The sequence below is a fragment of the Peromyscus eremicus genome, chromosome 3 (assembly GCF_949786415.1).
Source record: "Peromyscus eremicus chromosome 3, PerEre_H2_v1, whole genome shotgun sequence".
NCBI lineage: Eukaryota > Metazoa > Chordata > Mammalia > Rodentia > Cricetidae > Peromyscus > Peromyscus eremicus.
In genome coordinates, this window is record NC_081418.1 from 126,946,090 (window position 1) to 126,959,461 (window position 13,372).

At 48.8% G+C, this 13,372-nt stretch overlaps 1 protein-coding gene across 1 annotated transcript in view; it reads right to left on the reverse strand.

Moving 5' to 3' along the window:
- Window positions 1–405: 405 nt before the first annotated feature.
- Window positions 406–13,372, reverse strand: part of Tmem40 (transmembrane protein 40) — a 30,594-nt gene continuing 17,627 nt past the window's right edge. The window contains exons 2-11 of the mRNA XM_059257101.1: window positions 12,907–13,035; window positions 10,092–10,169; window positions 7,413–7,466; window positions 6,101–6,136; window positions 5,550–5,582; window positions 5,151–5,198; window positions 2,405–2,476; window positions 2,232–2,306; window positions 1,676–1,738; window positions 406–904 (exon numbers count right to left, since the gene is read on the reverse strand). Coding sequence (XP_059113084.1) covers window positions 885–904; window positions 1,676–1,738; window positions 2,232–2,306; window positions 2,405–2,476; window positions 5,151–5,198; window positions 5,550–5,582; window positions 6,101–6,136; window positions 7,413–7,466; window positions 10,092–10,169; window positions 12,907–13,035 — 608 coding nt within the window. The 3' untranslated portion in view covers window positions 406–884. The remainder of the gene's footprint in view (window positions 905–1,675; window positions 1,739–2,231; window positions 2,307–2,404; window positions 2,477–5,150; window positions 5,199–5,549; window positions 5,583–6,100; window positions 6,137–7,412; window positions 7,467–10,091; window positions 10,170–12,906; window positions 13,036–13,372) is intronic.

A 13,372-nucleotide genomic window follows, 5' to 3' on the forward strand; every position in this document is an offset into this window, starting at 1 on the left:
TATGACATGGTGGCATATAGGCAGACATGGTGCTGGAGAAGGAGCTGAGAGTCCTACATCTTGACTCATAGGCAACAGGAAGTGGTTTGAGACACTGGGCATATCTTGAGCATAGGAGACCTCAAAGCCCACCCTCACAGCGGCACACTTCCTCCAACAAGGCCACATCTACTCCAACAAAGCAACACCTCCTAACAGTACCACTCCCAATGAGCTTATGGGGATCAATTATATTCAAACTGCCACAGCTACATAGAGAGTTTGAGCCAGCATGGGCAACATGAGAGCTCATGTAAAAAAATTAAAAAAAAAAATCCTAAAGGAATATTCAGTTGACCCTTTTTAGCATCGAGAACAGAATGTTTATTTGAGTTTTGAAGGAATCCAAGGACGACAGGGTGGTCACTAGGTGATGGGGCCACAGCTTTAGTCCCAGGCATCTTATCTGAAACAGGTTCCCCTGGGGACCCAGCCTGGTAGCTCCCTGCCTCAGGGTAGTAGACTGTCTGTCCCAGGATGGCTCTGCAGGAACTGTGAGCTCATGGGCATGGCCTGAGGATATGAGAGAGACCCAAGCCCACAGATGCCAGCCTGTGGGGCCCAGGACTCATGTTGCCCCAAGAGCAGTGGTGTCCTAGGTCCTTCTTGCCGACTTAGATGCCATCCCTTCTCTCTTCCCCCTGCAGACTGTGTGTTAATCTGCAGAGTGAGAGCCTTCCCACTGCTGCCAACGCTGAGACCACATGGAAGAAAAGAGCTCTTTAGTGCCCAGGCGTGGCCTCCTGGTGGCTTCCAGCATGTCGGTTCTGTCTTCTGGGCTCAGGTACGGCAGTGGTGACAGTGGTCACATGGGGGAGTGGCTCATCTGCTCTCAGGCAACGTTCTTAGTCGGTTCTCCTGAACCCTGGAAAGCAAAGCTTGCAGGATGGTATAGGATTCTGCAGGCAGTCAAGTCCTGACCCCACCACCACCTCAAAGGCCCCAAAAACACAGGGAAGGTAGCAAATGGCCCTTCCTGAAGGCACTGTGGTTCCCCATAGCTGTGGAGAAGACATTACCACCCCCACCCCCGGGACAGAGACACACTCTCCCTGGCTTCCAGACTCTGAGGCACAACATCACCAAGTACAAAGCTGCTGGGCTGCTGGTCAAAGACAACGGGTGGGAGTATGGCTCTGCAGCAGAGCAATTTCTTAGTGTATGTGAAGCCTTGGGTCCCATCCTAGCCACACCCCACACACACACACTCATAGAGAATCTACATTAGCCCAGGCTATTTCAAAGGCAACTACAAAGCTACTTAATACAACCAGGGAGGAAGTAGCATTTGGGGAGTACAGGTTCTTTGCTTTTCTTCAGTGTTTATGCTTATAGCCTTCCGCATCCTTCTTTATTTGATGGGCCACCCCTTGCAGAAAGAATTACATCAGTTTTCCAGCTGAGAAACCTGAGGCTCAAAGAGGCTACAGACGGCTGGATTGTGGCTTCTCTAGCATGCTGCAGGCCTTGGGTTCCGTCGCCAGCACAGAAAAAGGCTGTCTGGGGTCACAGCGCAGAGGCAGAACTGGAGCCGGAGCCCCTGCCTCCAGGACTTTCCCTAGACGGCAGACCTCTTTCGAAGAAGAAAGCCCCGATCAGGAGAGAGTTTGACTGGGGAAATGTGCAGCACCATTACCTGGCAGCCTGAACTTCTGAAGGAGGGGGATGAAGCCCTGAAGAACGCTGTGGATCCGGTACACTGCACAGAAGCAAGGGGAAATGTTGGTCAGGATGGTGGCCCCTGGAGAGCCCCAGGGTCAGGCTCCTTCCCTGCCGCCCCAGGACCGAGGCACACCCCACGCAAACAAAGCCCTGACATGCAATTTTAGGCTAACGTCAATAACAGTGCTGTGGTTATTACACGGAAAAGAGTCACAGGCAGTAATAACAGGGACAGGAAGCCCGGCGACCTTGCTGCCTGGCTCCACCAGCTTGTTTTCAGTATCTGAGGAGCTATGCGTGTTTACTACTTTAAACTGTTTTTGTGGGACTGCCCCCTTTTTCCACAAGCTTCTGCCAAGGACCTTTCACTGACCTCACATGCGGTCAGGAAGAAAACACAAACATAAGGAGTGCACTTTTTAAAAAAAGTTTAGATCATGACTCTTGGCGAGTGTGATGGCCGGTCCAGCAACCACCTCTCCCTCCAGGAGCCTGCCGGGTCTGTGTAGCTTTTCGATAGGACCACTTACCCAGCCCGAAGTAGATGCCGATGGTCTCTAGGGAGGCGAAGGTGAGCAGGCCGACCCCGAGGGACATGAACCAGTCTTCAAGGGCAGCGAGGAAAGAACAGTCAGCCTTTGGGTTGTAAGTCAGCGCCCTAACCTCCCATGCAGCCCCTTCCAAGGTCCCCAGGGAGCCTCACCTGCGTAGTAGTGATAGCACACCAGCAAGGACCCAATGGCAAAGCAAAGAAGAACGAAATGGAAAAACTCATCTGCAAGAAAGGGGTGGAAGCTAGCTCTCTCTCTGTTTCTCTCCCTCTTTCTCTCTCTGTCTCTGCTTCTGTCTGTTTGTCTGTCTCTCTCTCCCCCTACTCCATCCCACCCCATCACCGCAACCCTCTCATTTTTATTTTTTGCTTTGATTTTCAAGACAAGGTCTCTGTGCAGCCCAGGGTGGTTACTTTCAACTTGGGATTCTTCTGCTTTGGCCTTCAGAGTACTAGGGTTACAGGTGTGTGCCACGATACCATGCCTGTTCTCGGTTTTATTTGTGTGTGTGTGTGTGTGTGTGTGTGTGTGTGTGTGTGTGTGTGTGATGTTTGTTTGTTTGTTTTACTCTGTAACCCTGGATGATTTAAAACTCTCTGTGTAGACCAAGCTGGCCTCGAACTCACAGAGATCCACCTGCCTCTGCCTCCAGAGTCCTGGGATTAAAGACATATGCCACTATGCCCAGCTACTTATTATTTATTTGAGATAGGATGTCACTATGTCACCCTGGCTGGCCTGGAACTCACAGAATCCAACTGCCTCTGCCAGCCTAGTGCTGGGATTAAAGGTATGTACCACCATGACCAACTGTTCTATTTTTTATTTTATCTGTGTATGGGTGCATGCATGCCCCCACATGAGCGTGCATCAAATACCCACGGAAGTCAGAAGGGGGCATCAGATCCCTTGGAACTAGAGTTACAGGCATTTGTGAGGGACCTGATATGGGTGCTGGGATCCAAAACTCCACTCCTCTGACAAAAGAGAAATGTACTTAACCACTGAACCATCCATCCATCCTCCTCTTGTTTTACAAATGACAGTATTGCTGCTTCTGACCAGCCAGTGTTAAATAGCACCCCAGGAGCCCCCTTTTCAGCTCTGTCTCTTCATTATTTTTGGAACATGTACAGCCACGCAGCTTGGGTTTTATTTCTGCGTTTATCAGTCCCTGGGCTCTAGGTCTTACAGAAGGAGGGTCACAGTCAGTCTCCTGCCCTAGAAAACTCAGTAGTTAGAGCAGCCACATAGAGGTGCTCAGGAATTAATTTGTTGAGTGAGCATTAAAAAACGATTGTAGGTGCTGGGCGGTGGTGGCGCACACCTTTAATCCCAGCACTCGGGAGGCAGAGCCAGGCGGATCTCTGTGAGTTCGAGGTCAGCCTGGGCTACCAAGTGAGTTCCAGGAAAAGGCGCAAAGCTACACAGAGAAACCCTGTCTCGAAAAACCAAAAAAAAACAAAAAACAAAAAACAAAAAACGATTGTAGGGCTGGAGGGATGGCTCAGCCGTTAAAAGCTAGGCTCACAACCAAAAATATAAAAAACGATTGTAAAACGTGCAAAGTCACCGAGTGCAAAGTTCTGAGGCTAACAGGCATGAGAGAGGCTGGACCTTGGGGTACTAGGCAGTGAGGGTAAGGATGTCACCAGGGTCATTGGTGTCTCCCTGCTTCCTCAGACAAGGAGAATACAAAAGAAAGTTTAAGGGAAGTCAGGAGTGGTGGTGAACACTTGTGCTCCCAGGACTGGGGAGGCTGAGGCAAAAGGACCCGGAGTTTGAGGTCAGTCCGAGTTACACAGGAAGGATGATCAAGACAGAATAAAACACTGTCTCCCACACACTAAACAAAACAAAAGCCAGCCTAGAACAGAGCAAGCAAACCCTGCTCCTGCCTGAGGAAGCGTCTTTCTCAAGGGCAATGAGCAAGGCCAAGGCTAAACCAAAGTCTCAGGCGTCCCGAGACAGAGGGGGGTTGCCTTCTTCCTTTGGAGCATAACACGCCCTTGAAGCAAGCTGGATGTGGCCTGTACTTTGAGACTCTGGATTTCAGTCCAATGAGCCTTTTTATGCCCCACCCCCACCCCCAGCCAAACAGAATACTCTGATGGTCGGGGACCAAGGCTCAGAGAGAGCTTAAAGCCCAGGTGTCTCCTTCCCTGAAAAATGCGAGCTTTTGAAGTAACTCAAGATTTTTCTAGAACAGCTACTACTTGTTTAATCAAAAAACGTGAGGGCCTGGAGACATGACTCAGCCGTGAGTATTGCTATTGCAGAAATCCAAGTTGGGTTCACAGCACCCATCTCTACCAGCCTAGGGCCAGCCACCTGTAACTCTAGCTCCAGAGGCTCTGACACTCTCTTCTGGCCTCCTTAGGCACATGCACTCAAATAAATAATAATTTTTTTTTTTGATCTTTAAAAACAAAAAAACCAAGTCTCCCTTTCCTATCCTCACGATCTTCCAGGCTTGGAGCAGACGAAGGCCTGAAGGTCTCATCACTTCTTTAGTAGAACTTCATGAATCCCAAAACCTAACTAAGTCCCCCCACCGGGCATGAGAAACATTTATCTCCCAGGGTTTTCACGCATAGCAAAGAGAGCGTATGACTGGGTGTCAAGCCCAGGCCATTCCCTTCGTTAGCTGTAAGACCCGTACCAACCATGGGGCTCAGTGGCTTCTACATGAAAAGATAGGCATCACTGCTTGTAAACCCCCCACACACACACCCACACACACACTCCTAGGTGAGATCAGAGCTGAGGGCTTTGCTAACTGTGGGGTACAAGAAAGAGGTGACTAGGGTTACTATCGTTCTAACTGCCAGGCATCTTACACGCACAGAAATCTGGACCAGCCAGGTGAGCTCGGCTCCTGAACACCGACTTACTTACCGTCCTTCTTTATGTTCAGCCTTCGTAACTGGGAGGCCTCCACTTCTCCTTAAGAATGAAAGAGAGAGAGAGATGTGTTTTGTAGATTGCCACTCTGAACTTAGAGACTTGATGGCTGGGTGTTTGTGTGTGTGTCAGCCGGTGCTCACAGCAGGAGCGACAGGCAGGACCCTAAAGGTAGGGATAGCTGTCCCCAGACCCTCGCTGACTTCCTCATCCCTCTATAGGCTTAGCCCTGTTCTTCCTTCCATTTCCTCTATGATGGAGACTTCTTTCTGAATTAGGTGGGTGTTGAAATCCCTGCTAAAACTGGCCCACTCTCTCAGACCATTCGTGGTCCTCTCTGGCCCCTCTGGAATCCACACAGCCTCCGGCTGTCCTTGGAGCTTATATATTTACCCCCTGCTGAGCCGGAACCTCTCCTTCGGAGTCCTAGAAATGAGAAACTCAGTGTTAGTGCCCGGTTGGTCAAGGCTCCTTGCCAGGGGCTTTCACCCCAGTGACTAGTCACTAAAAAAGGCAGTGGCGCACGCTTTCAGTCCCAGCACTTGGGAGACAGAGCCAGGCGGATCTCTGTGAGTTTGAGGCCAGCCTGGTCTACAGAGCAAGATCTAGGACAGGCACCAAAACTACATGGAGTAACCCTGTCTCAAAAAACCAAAAAAAAAAAAAAAAGAAAAAAAGAAAAGAAAAGAAAAGGCTCTAGGTAATTTTCCAGCCATGGGATTCAAGGGACCTCTCCTAGCTGGCGGATGTCTGCTTCCTCTTGCCTGGACCTCCATTCCAATGCCCCACAACTCCACTCAGGCCTGTTGCATGCAGTCAGGTCCCTAAGTGGCCCTGGAGTTCCTGTGTCTCACGGCCAGGACCCTAGACTGCCTCATCAGGACAACACCCAGACCTCATTCATCTCCAGTATCCTTGACTCCCTCCCCTTCCTGGGTACTCACCTGTCTCCCCAGCAAGCACCATTTCCCCAGCAGCACCTGCATGGAAGGAGAATTAGTGAGCACATACATGATGGTGCTCTCCTGAGAAGGGGCACTTTGGAGGAAGGTAGGGCCTACTTGGAGACTTACACTGATCTGGTGTAGGCTGGGAGGGGACAGGAGCAGGCTGAATGGCTCCTGTTCCATCTAATGAGCAGTCACCTCCCCCCACACACACACCTCAAGCCATGGAAAGCCAGTACTTTTTTTTTTTTTTTTTAAACAAAATAAAATAGGGACTGGAGAGATGTCAGAGTGGTTAAGAGTACTAGATGCTCACAACCTCCTGTAGTTCCAGCTTCAGGGGAATCTGATGCCCTCTTCTGGCCTCTTTTGGCACTGCACTCAAATTCATAAACCCACACTCAGAAACATAGATATAAAAATAGGGGACAGGAGAAATAGCTCCTCTTGCTCCTCTTTCAGAGGACCTGGGTTTGGTCCCCATCCTCATGGCAGCTCTAATCTGTTTGTAACTCTTATTCTAGGAGATCCAGATCCCTCTTCTCGCCTCCACAGGCATGTACATGGTACACAGACATACATGTAGGCAAAATACTCACACACAAATTAAAATAAACAAATCAAAGTAAAAATAAAAATCTTTAAAAAAATCAAAATAGCAACAAAGAAACCATTCTTGAGCCGGGCGGTGGTGGCACTCGCCTTTAATCCCAGCACTTGGGAGGCAGAGGCAGGCAGATCTCTGTGGGTTCAAGGCCAGTCTGGACTACAAAGCGAGTTCCAGGAAAGGCGCAAAGCTACACAGAGAAATCCTGTCTTGAAAAACCAAAAAAAAAAAAAAAAAAAAAAAAAAAAAAAGAAAAGAAAGAAAGAAACCATTCTTGAGTTCAGTCTCTAGTGCTAAAAAAAACGAATAAATAAATTCAGGTAAGTAAATAAAACAATATAAAGATCACCCATCAATGGGGCTGGGGGATCTGAGCCATTCTTAAACAGAGCAGGGTTCCAAGAGAGTGGAGTGGGTCACACTCATTGTGTTGATGGCAATCTGATGCCCAGATCTTTTGGGTGACCAGTCAACCATGCTGAAATTTGGGGTTCCAATCAGCAGAGAGGACTGACCGTCTTTGAACCATTGTAATCACTGTAGAGGGCACCCCAGTCCCACCTAAATGGCTGTGGCCTCACTGGCTCATCTGTCTGCCTTAGAGTCTTCAGATCATGAGGCCCCACTGGGCCATCAGTTGTGCCCACTGGGCCCTCAGCCCTCATGATTCTCTTCTTCAAAGCCAGGGGGACAAGCAGTTACCTCCACAGAGCTGAAGATCATCTTTTAGCACCTCCAGTTCCCTGTGGTCAGCACCTGGGTGGAGACAAACCTTGGTCAACTCTCTCCAGTGTCTGAGGACCACCTGCGTCTCCCTACATCTGAAGTCTCCAAAAGGTAAACAGAGTCACAGTTATTTATCCTCAGTGCCCCAGAGGTTACTATGTTCTGTTACTGATATGAAACTGCAGGTCTGGGAGGACCTGACACTCAGTCAAGAATAGTTACCTCGGGCGGGAGAGATGGCTCAGAGGTTAAGAACACTGGCTGCTCTTGCAGAGGACCCAGGTTCAGTTCCCAGGCCCCACATGGCAGCTCACAATTGCCTGTAATTCCAGTTTCAGGCGATCTCCTCTTCTGGCCTTTGTGGGCATAGGCATGTACACGGCACATATACATATAGGCAGGCAAAACACTCATACACACAAATAAATTAACCTTCCAGTTTTTATATAATAAGAATACTCGTCATTTATTGAGCTCTAAGGTGTGCCAATGGTGGGCTAAGTAATTTATATTGACTATTTCCTATCGGTTCTCATCGAAAGAGTGCGGACAGAGAAGGCACCAAGGCACACAAGCAGGCGTGGCAGCTGAGGCTCAAAGGTTTGATTACAGCTCAGGGAACAGCTTAGTGGGAGAGAGCTCCCCTAGCACGTGTGAGACATGGATCTGATTTCAGCACAGGGACGTGGGGTGGTGGAGAGGAAAACAGAGAGTGAAATGATTCTACCAAACACACACAGTGAGGAGTGACCTACAGGTCTCTCCTAACCCGGAATTCCTGGTTTGGGTTGTTGTTTTTAATTTGCTGTTGCTTTCTTTATCGTCACCATCATTACTGGTGCTGGAGATTGAACTCAGGGCTCCTGCATGCTAAGCACAGACTTCGCAGTGAGCTACATACCCAGACCGCCAGCTAGTTGTATCTCTAGAAATAGAACTATGCTCAACTCCTAGTACCGCAAGTAGCATTTATCAAATACTTTGTGTACTGGGCTCTGTGATAGACATTCGTTCATTAATACCCACTCTTTCCCTGATGCTCTTTTCTTTTCACAACATTCATTCATTCGTTTTCTTTTATTTATTTAGGCAAAAGTGATTTCCCAGGACTAGAAAGATGGCTCAGGGTTAAGATCACTGGCTGCTCTTGCAGGGGACCCAGGTTTGGCTCCCAACCCCCACCCACAGCAGAAGAGTCTTCCAGGGGATAAGACACCCTCTTCTGGCCCCCATGGGCACCATGCAAATGGTACACATACATACGTGCAGGCAAAACACTCATACACATAAACGATACATTTTTCAGAAGGGGGGATATTGAGGTTGTAGCTCAATGTAGCTCAGCGGAAGAACACTTGCATGAACCTGGGTACCACCCCGGTATTGCAAAAATAAATGAATAAAAATATGCCTCACAACTTCACTATCATAATTACTATTAATATCTTAATGTTTTCCTGTTTTGTAAACTATTCTTTTTTTTTTTTTTTTTTTTTTTTTTTGGTTTTTCGAGACAGGGTTTCTCTGTAGCTTTGTGCCTTTCCTGGAACTCACTTGGTAGTCCAGGCTGGCCTTGAACTCACAGAGATCCACCTGGCTTTGCCTCCCGAGTACTGGGATTAAAAGCGTGCGCCACCTAGTCTTTTTAATATTTATTTATTTATTTGCATGGGGGCATGGAGCTCACACCACAGTGTGCATGTGGAGATCAGAGGACAACTTTTGGAAGTCGGTTCTCTCCTATGTGGGTCCCAGGCATGCAGCTCAGCTTATCAAGCTTAGTGGCAGGTGCCTTTAACCGGCTGAGCTATCTCATCAGCCCCCTTCTTCCTGTTTTATGGTTTTTTGGTTTTTCGAGACAGGGTTTCTCTGTGCAGCTTTACACCTTTTCTGGATCTTGCTCTGTAGACCAGGCTGGCCTCGAACTCACAGAGATCCACCTGGCTCTGCCTCCCGAGTGCTGGGATTAAAGGCGTGCAAATATATTTGAGGCCAAGTGAGTTCTGTGACTTGCCACCTATCATGCCAGAGCTAGAGAAATGCTCATTAAAAACAAACAAAGTGCTGGGTGGTGGTGGTGGTGGCGGCGGCGGCGGCGGCGGCGGCGGCGGCGGCGGCGGCGGCGGCGGCGGCGGCGGCGGCGGCGGCGCACGCCTTTAATCCCAGCACTCGGGAGGCAGAGCCAGGCGGATCTCTGTGAGTTCGAGGCCAGCCTGGTCTACAGAGCGAGATCCAGGACAAGCACCAAAGCTACACAGAGAAACCCTGTCTCAAAAACTAAAACCAAAATCAAAACAAAACCAAAACCGAACAAAGCATGGTGTGGTGGCACACGCTTTCCCCAGGACTCAGGAGGCAGAAGCAGAGGATCTATGTGAGTTTGAGGTCAGCCTCGTCTACATAGTGAGTTCTAGGACAGCCAAGACCACACAATGAAAACCCTGCCTCAAAACGACAACCATGGCTATCACCAAGACAGAGCCCAGCTTCCTGCTTCTGTCTGGCTGTCACAGCTGTTGTCGGGTGGTAAGTCGGCTATTTCCCACTCATCCAGGTATGAACAGCGTTGTGAGGAACCTCCTGGACCGGCCCACTAAGCTCTGCTATGAGCCAAAAAGCAAATGAAAGGTGAAAGGTGGGGAGCCTGCTACCTACCAGGAGAGCTGTCCCTTCGTGGCTTCCTTCGGTGTTCCCTGGGACCTCTGGAATGATGGTCCTCATCATCGCTGCTGTCTGTGGGAAGCAAATACAAGCTGTAGGGCCTCAGGCTGGAAGGAGCCAGGACCACAGTCAAGGAGAAAGGGACTTTGCCTGGCTGCAGGTTAGGACAGTGGCTCCTAACTTTTTTTTTTTTTTTTTTTTTTGGTTTTTTGAGACAGAGTTTCTCTGTGTAGTTTTGGTGCCTGTCCTGGATCTTGCTCTATAGACCAGGCTGGCCTTGAACTCAGAGATCCGCCTGGTTCCGCCTTCCGAGTGCTGGAATTAAAGGCTTGTGTCACCACCGCCCGGCGACTCCTAACTTTTTGTGTCACTGTCCTCTTTGTGTTGTCTGGCTGAGCCCGACTTCTGCTGCTGCCTGGGGAGGCTTTCCTGAAGAGGCAACCAAGTTTTATGACGCGCCATCTTACGGAGAGTCCACCAAGCACGATGCTGTATCATCTCTGCCCTTGTGATGTCACAGGACTCTGGGTGTCTGCTGCTGTGTGTCTACCGGCCTGGAACTCTTTCCCACTTGTCTCCTTGATTGTGAAGTTAAACTGAAGTCACACGTCCTATAGGAACCCTGTCATGCTGCTCAGACCCTCACCTTATCCTCCTCACCGGGGGTTTCTAGGGCACTAACTGTCTTGTGCCTGAGTCCGTCACCATGAGGACTGGGTGATGCCTGTCTCTCCAACCACCTGAGCTCCTGAAGGTCACAGCCTGCCTCTTCCGTTGCCTCAGGCTGCCTAGCCTGGAGCAGGACCCTGAAGGGACGGACAGCATGGCTGAGTTGTGTACATCTTAGACTAGTCAATGGTCTAAGAATTCAGAGCCAGGAGCTCTGGGCTATAGGGCTTTCTCCCAGGACTACCCAGATGGCCCCAGATGAGTTCCCTCAGTGTGTGTAGGGACTTCCCGATCCATTGTGGATTCATTAAAACTCCAGGATGTCAATTAGCTATGCTTCCAAGTCAGTGTTCATGTCATTTAAACTGACACAGATGTCTGGTCATACGATTGTCCCTTGGTACCCATGGGAGAAGGTTCTAAGATTTGCCACACACATCAAAATCGACAGACACGCCAGTCCCTTATACACGACAGTGTAGTATTTGCATAGAAACTGTACGTGTCCTCTTGTGTTATTTTTCTTAACTTAAAAAATAGTTGTGTGTGGTCGGGGAAGCATACGCCACAGCACTTGTGTGGAAGTTCAGAGTACGACTTTCAGGAATTGCTTTCCTCCTTGGACCATGTGGGTCACATGAGTCCTGGGGATTGAACTCAGGTGGTCAGCGTGGCAGCGAGCACTGTCACCCACTGGGCCATCCTGCTGACCCCTCTCTATTATCTAAACCACTGCTAGATTACTTGTAATACTACAGTGTAAATGCTACTCATTCATACTTGGTGGTGTTTAGTAATGTGACAATAAAGCAGCCATCTGTGTTCAGTATAGACACAGTTTGTCTGTTTTTCACTCCTTGGTGGGCTGGCTCTGAGCATGCAGAGTCCATGGATGTAGAGGGCTGGCTACAAATCAAAATAACAGATGTGTGTTTATCTTAACGAATAAGATGTTGAGTGACTTTATTCCCACCCCCTTTTACTTTTGAGACGGGGTCTCATTATGTAGTCCTGCTGGTCTGGAACTCACTATGAGCAGAATGGCCTTAGATTTGTGGTAATCTTCCTGCCTCTGTCTCCTGAGTACTGGGATCCCAGGCATGTGCCACCATGCCCAGCTATTTCTTTCTTTTCTAGAGTTTTTTTCCTTTCAACAAGAAAGAAAAAAAGGATCTTCATTGCAAAATATCAAACAATATGGAAAAATATAAATAAACCTTACTCCGGATTCTATCAGCCAGGGACAATGTCCATCAAGTGACTGACAATTATTTTAGTTTTGCCTATGATTTAGTCATAACATAAATTTGGGGTTTAGAGGGTGTGTTTATTTTCTGCTTGCTTGGAGCAGTTTCTCTGTGTGGCCCAGGCTAGTCTGTAACAGCCTGCCCATCTTTATGCCTCTGCCTCCCAAGTGCTGGAATTAAAGGCATGTGCTATCATCCTTGGCTTTATTTAGTAGTTATTCATTCATGTAGCCTAGACTAGCTAAGGATGACCGTGCACTTTTAATCCTCCTGCCTCCACTTCCTGGGTAGTAGGATTATAGATGTGTGTCACCATACCAGTTTTGTGCTGTGCTGGGCAAGGAACCTGGGGCTTTGTGCTAAACAAGTACCCAACCATGCAGAGCTGCACCCTCAGCCTAAGCCTAGGAATTGCAAGCTCAAGCCCAGGATGTAAAATAAATCACAGTGCTGAAGCTCCAATTGAGCAGGTGGAGAACCCACTCCCACACACTCCCCAGTCCCAGAAAGACCTTCAAGTTTGTTACTGAGCTTTCTTAAAGCAGGTCACATAGCCTCCCTGTGCTTCACCTGTAAAACGAGACTAACAGTAGTATTATATCTTCCTTAATGGGGTCCTGTGAGAACTGGCTGAGTTCTTACCTGTAAAGTACTTGGAAGAGTACCTGAAAGTAAGTACTCAATAAATGATAGCTCCAATGTTGTTATAAATTCAGCCCTATATGTTTTCTAAATGTATTTCTATTAGTGTGTGAGTGTGTGTGTGTGAGTGTGTGTGTGTGTGTGTGTACACGTGTGTGTGTGTCACTGGGGATGGAACCCAGGGCTCTGTATATATGAGACAAGTGCTGTACCATCAAGTCACACCCCAGTCCTAAGAATGTTTGCTATACCTGAGGAGGAAGAGGAGGAGGAGGAAGATGATGAGGAAGAAGAAGAGGAAGATGAGGAGGAGGAAGACTTCTTTCTTTCATATCGTTCTTGGGGCTTCCCATCTTGCTTGTGGAATTCTGTCTGTTGGTCTGGATGCACACAGGCAAGATGGTGAGCGCCTCCTGCCCCCTGCCCCGTCCCCAGCAACAGTCCGGCCTCTCTATGGAGCACTCATCAAGCCAACAGGGAGAGCTGCTCCCCTGGATAGCCAAGCCCAATGGAAGTTTCCAAGATCAAGGTTCTCAGAGATCCCTAGGTAGGGGTGGGGGTGTCAAAGACAGCATGCAGACCCTAGAAAAGGGTCTTCTAAGCCCTCTTTGCCCCTTGTCCTCGATACCCCACCTGGAGACCTCCAGACTCAGTACTAGCTCAGGGTTCTCTTAAGTCACACAGAGGGCAGCCTGTGATCAAGCCCTAAACTGTCCG